Here is a 5,539-nt window from a genome sequence, read left to right as displayed (position 1 = left end):
CTAAAAGAGAGAGAAAAAAAATTAAAGATTAACACAAGATGTGGAGAGTGAAAAGGAACCATATTAATAATTGTTCCTAAAAATGAAATAACTAATTCACCCACCAAACCTGTATCAAAAAAAATCTGTCAGAATCACAAGGTGAAATTTTATACCTTTTCCTCCTTGCGTCTGTCCTTCTTTTCTTCATTATTTTCCATGGTCTCTTCTTCATCTTCAACAATCCCATCCCCTTGGTATTTGTCATGAGTCCATTTAGGACTGCTACCTGATTTTTTGAAGTTAAAGCGCCCTCTGCCACGCTGAAAAGTACCACGACCTCTTCCTCTTTTGGCCCAATAATCCACACCATCATCTCTGTCGTCATGCTACAGAAAGGTTAAAAACAATTGTCAATGAAATGTTTCTTGTAAAGATCATTTCTCCAATCATAAACCACAGTATTAATCTTCTGAAGATTGGATATATGAGATTGGTAATATTCTAAAACAAAACCAGTAAAACTGCATTTTTCAACAAAAATATATTCCATCGTCAAGAGAATAACCACATCTTACTACTTAGCAACCCAAGCACTGAGGGTTACCCAATCATTTGGAGAATCTCAACTGCTAAATTACCACTGATTTTTAGAATTCTCAGTTTTGTTTTCGTATTATGTCAATCCAAGTCCACTTATTACACCAAATGCAATGAGATAAAATAACCAGTTTTTCTGGTTATTTCTAACCATGTTAGTCATAAAGATGCAGCAGAAAGTCATAAAAATATCACTAACGTTCACTAAAATGAAACTGGTGGTATGAATTTTATACTTTACATATAAAAGTAGATTTTAAATATACTGAGATTGAAATCTAGATCAATGTATAGTACATATCAATGTTCTGGGTTAGAGAATTTCAACGGTAAATCATGACATGGTCCCTAGAATTAACACCTCACTCAGTTCTTCTTCATCAATCTAAAGTACTGCAGTTATCACATCCCAGCTTTAATTATTAATTATATTCAAATACAGATGTTCCCTAAATTATGAATTGTTCTACTAAGCAAAACAATCTGCAAAACTGAAAAGTACTAGACTTTGTAGATGAGTAGAGATGGGTATTATATTCATACAAAAGGCCAAGGGAGTCCTGTATGTAATTTAATTAACTGCTAACTTACTAACTTTGTCACCCACAAAAATGAGAAATAAAGCAAAATGCCCCTGCATGAGAAAAGCGGTATAATGCAAACAAAATGTTGTGTAATCTATAGAGTACTAGTAGTGAGCAATCATCCAAAAGCCACTAAAACTTTTTTTACGTAATATGTGATATGAGTTTTTTTTCCCCAAAACAGAAGACTTTGCCTTTGGACATATTCATTTAACTGATTAACCCCCTTCATGACTTGAAAAGTTCAATTATATGGGTAACTAACAGGCTATATGAAAGAGAACTTACCAACTGCTAATAATCTATCTTTATCAAACCATTCAAAGATTACTAGGTAGAGGTGTACATGACTCTATAATGAATCTTGGAACTATCAAAAGTGTAAATTTAAATACAGCAGTTTATTGCAAACCCAAAATAAACTACTTTAAAACAGCCTGCCACTAAAAATAATGCCCACTTGACTACATAATTTCATGCTCCCTTATCACATTAACATACCCAACTCTTGAGAGCTTTTTTATGATATTTACACAATACGCCATGGATTCTGGGAAGAGGTTTTGGAGTAGAAGCACGGATTTAAATCACCACAAACTGTGTGACTTTGGGCAACCTCTCTAGAATTTACTTCATTTTAATAATATGTTCCTTGAGGGAACACAGATCAGTAGAAAGTGCCTGGCCCAGTGTCTGACAAGCAAGCACTCAACAAACGGTGGCAATAATGTTTCTATAGTGTGTAATATGGGTCTGGCCCTGTTCTGAACACTTTACATGTACTTATTCATCTAATCCTCACAACAACCCTCTAAAATACTGTTACTATCCCCATTTTAGAAATAAAGAAACTGAGGCACAAAGAAATTAAGTAACTTGCCCAAGGTCACAGAGCTAGCCCTTACTTCTACCCCTTGTGACCATCACCCATAAAACACATTTCCCAGATACCCTGGTGGCAATATATGATTACCACACCAGGTAGTTAAGAGTTAGCAGAAACAGAAAAGCCAATGGCAAAGCTAAACACTGGGGTTAAACTAACCATTGCTTTTAATATACAATCATCTGAAACTTGGCAAACACAACAGCACCTAAACAATAACTGTGTCTTTCGTAGGGTATCCTGGCAGCTACTTAATTGAGATTTTTGATGCTAAACATATTCTTAATACTCAAGTTTTATATCGAAGATTTCAATCTCATTATTAAAATTTTTAAATTTTAATTATCTCAGATTAAGATGGGCCAGAAGTTAGATATTTATACACAGCTAAGAACATGTTAACAAAGGAGTCTGTATTAGAACCAAGACCTTCTGAATCATCTTCTCTCTTCTCTATACAAGGATCAAGTTTCAAACAGTTAATTACCAAAACTCCAATCCTGAACCCCCTTCCCCACCAGGGATTTTCTCTTCCTTTGAAGGCAGCAACTCAACACTGAGAACCTTCAGTACTTTCCCACTTGCTCCAACTCTTCACACTCATCACTCCATAGAATTTCAGGTTCTAACTAAAACTAGTATCTTTCCTGGAATTTTTATTATGAAAACATTATCACACCTTTGCATAAAACACATCTTAGAGATAGGAAATTTCAGAAAAGAATGCAACAAAGATTACTATAACTCAGTATTGGACAACAAATAGTACAAACAAGACCTTTCAGAACCCTGACTCTGGAGCCCAATGAGTTAAGTCCTGACCCCACTGCTACTAGCCACATAACTCTGGTTAAGCTACTCAACCTCTGTACCTCAGTTTTTTCCATCCACAAAAATGGAGTAACAGCCGCAACTCAAAAGGCTTTTTAAAGTATTAATACGTACGGAACACTCACAACAGCACCGAGCATGGTACATAATGCTTAATAAATGTTATCTATTATTACTAAGCTTTGTTTTGTTTTTTTGAGACAGATTCTCGCTGTCTCCCAGGCTGGAGTATAGTGGCGCAATCTTGGCTCACTGCAACCTCCGCCTCTTGGGTTCAAGCGATTCTCCTGCCTCAGCCTCCTGAGTAGCTGGGACTATAGGCAACGCGCCACCACGCTCGGCTAATTTTTGTATTTTTAGGAGAGACAGGGTTTCCACATGTTGGCCAGGCTGGTCTTGAACTCCTGACCTCGTGATCTGCCTGTCTCGGTGTCCCAAAGTGCTGGGATTACAGGCATGAACCACCGTGCCTGGCCTGTTATTACTAAGTATTAATGTTTCATCCAAATGGGCAAACTCTCTTAAACTGGTCAATTGTTCTGAAAGAACCTAAGGGAATGAATGTCTAGTTTTAGAAGACTTTCCTTCTGAATCGTATTTTTCTTTTTTTCCCTCAACATTCCTTTACATGTAAGATACAAAATTTTTTAATTTAACTATCCATGTGAAAACCAAAGTTGCCATTTCAATGGCTCATAATTAAGTAAAAACCAAAATAATTAACTTTGGGAATTGATTTATAAGGAAACAGTGTGTAATTTTGCTTGATATTCTAGTGAACATGATCAGTCTGTGGCAAATCAATGTGTACGGTTTTATACAGAGACCAAGATTTTTAAATATAACCCAGCAAAGCAACATATAAAAATACTACTGCTACTTATATATGGCTAAATTCTTAAAATAAGACACTCTTCTTAATGAAACTACTGCCTAATTAAATGCCAACCTAAAATGAGTATGTATTTTTTAAGGGATAGCAGATTCTTAAGAGAATGCCATAGAAAAAAAGGCCTAAATTTTGTATTTGTAAGTTGTTAAAAGTGGTAAACAATTACTATCTACATGTTCACCTCTCATTCCTTCTTCACCTCCTGACCTATCATACCTGGTCTACTTCTCTGGCATTTTTACTCTCTCTCTTACTTTTCACCCCACCTTTGATATGTTGGTCTTTATCTCTTCTCTTCTGTGATCTTACCACAGCTTTAACAGTGACCTATAAAATTACAGCACTGTTTTTTGTTTCTCTAAATTTGAATTACCAACTATCCACTGGACAGCTCCATTTCTCCCAAGAACTTCAAATTCAACCTGTTCAGAACAGAACTTAATCTTTTTAAAGTAGCTTCTTTCCTATAGATTTAGATTCCTTCCTCTCACTACCAACACCCCTGAATTCAAGTCCCCATAAATGTTACTTTTTCTCAAATCTAGCCCCTTAGTTCAGACACTATATTTTCTCAAATTGCTTAACTTTTAACACCCATGATTTATGTAAACTCTGCTTAAAACTCTATTTTCTTAAAAGTATTAAGACCTTTGACACTGTGACTCCTTGTACTCAATTTTCCCAAACTTATACCAACCATCTAGCCATCTGAATACTATAGTCCTCTATACCATGCTGTTTCACTCCTTCTGCTATGTGCAGTACACTTGCCTACCTCTTAACCTCAAGATTAATTAAGGTCAAGTTCCTCTACAAAAGTCTCTTCTAATCACTCTCTCCTTTGCAAAAATCCACCTATTCCTTCTTTGGGAAAAGCAAAAAGCCACCATATATATTTAGAATGTCTGTTTCTCTACTACTAGACTCTAAGTCAAAAACTGGAATCACATCCTACTTGTCTTTCCATCCTTAGTACCTAGCATAAACATAATCCTACTTGTCTTTCCATCCTTAGTACCTACCATAAACATGTCTGTTAATAAATTATTGAACCAAGAAGTAGATGGATCTTTCACATTTTTCTACGTATCAAATGCCTTTTACTTTCCAGAATGTCAATTCAAGCCACTCAAGAAGCATAAACTGAGAAAACATCATGCATAACGCACTCTATAACCTTTTTTTTGGTTCTCGGTCATTAACATGCCAAAAAAGAGGCAAATGGAAATATATTTTTGAAACAAATATATTGTTTTTCCAGACAAAACAGAGATCCACTTCGAACTACAGCTATAATCTCTAAGTAGGTATGTCATGGACATTGAGGTTTATTCAAATATATTCATAAAAAGCCAACTGAAAAAGTCAACAACTCTTCAAGTCCAATACAATTTTCCTCCATGGAAGCAACTAGTTTTCAGAACTAGTCTCTGAAACATAAATTCTCTGAAAAGCCATGATAAAAAAATGAATACTTCTGGTAATAGTTTTGGTATATTCTTGTACACCTCTATAATGCAGCAGGGACCCTTTTCCCCATGCCAAACAGCAGAAAATGCCCATCCTTATCTAGAGAATCCTTCAAGACCTATCACCTCTAGCTTCATCCTTGAAAAACTATTTCAGAGGGAAAAGCACCTCTACCACAGGAAGCACCAAATTAGTTTACCCAGCAGCAACTTTTCTGTAATTTTTCATCATCTTTTTTCACCAATGAAAGCTGACAGCCTCCCTAAAATTCTTAATTACACGTACTTTGAAAAAATT

The 5,539-nt window shown here is 35.5% G+C and overlaps 1 protein-coding gene across 7 annotated transcripts in view; it reads right to left on the bottom strand.

Moving 5' to 3' along the window:
• BCLAF1 (BCL2 associated transcription factor 1) overlaps window positions 1–5,539 on the bottom strand; it is a 31,467-nt gene that overhangs the window by 2,542 nt on the left and 23,386 nt on the right. For all 7 annotated transcript variants that reach the window (XR_646440.4, XR_646439.3, XM_003898132.5 and 4 more), the window contains one exon: window positions 156–368. Coding sequence is in view for 5 of the 7 variants with exons in the window: in XM_003898132.5 (XP_003898181.1) it covers window positions 156–368 (213 nt within the window). In the remaining 2 variants the exon portion in view is untranslated. The remainder of the gene's footprint in view (window positions 1–155; window positions 369–5,539) is intronic.

Source organism: Papio anubis, chromosome 6, assembly GCF_008728515.1.
Source record: "Papio anubis isolate 15944 chromosome 6, Panubis1.0, whole genome shotgun sequence".
NCBI classification, from domain to species: Eukaryota; Metazoa; Chordata; class Mammalia; order Primates; family Cercopithecidae; genus Papio; species Papio anubis.
This window is presented reverse-complemented; position numbering and strand designations above follow the sequence as displayed.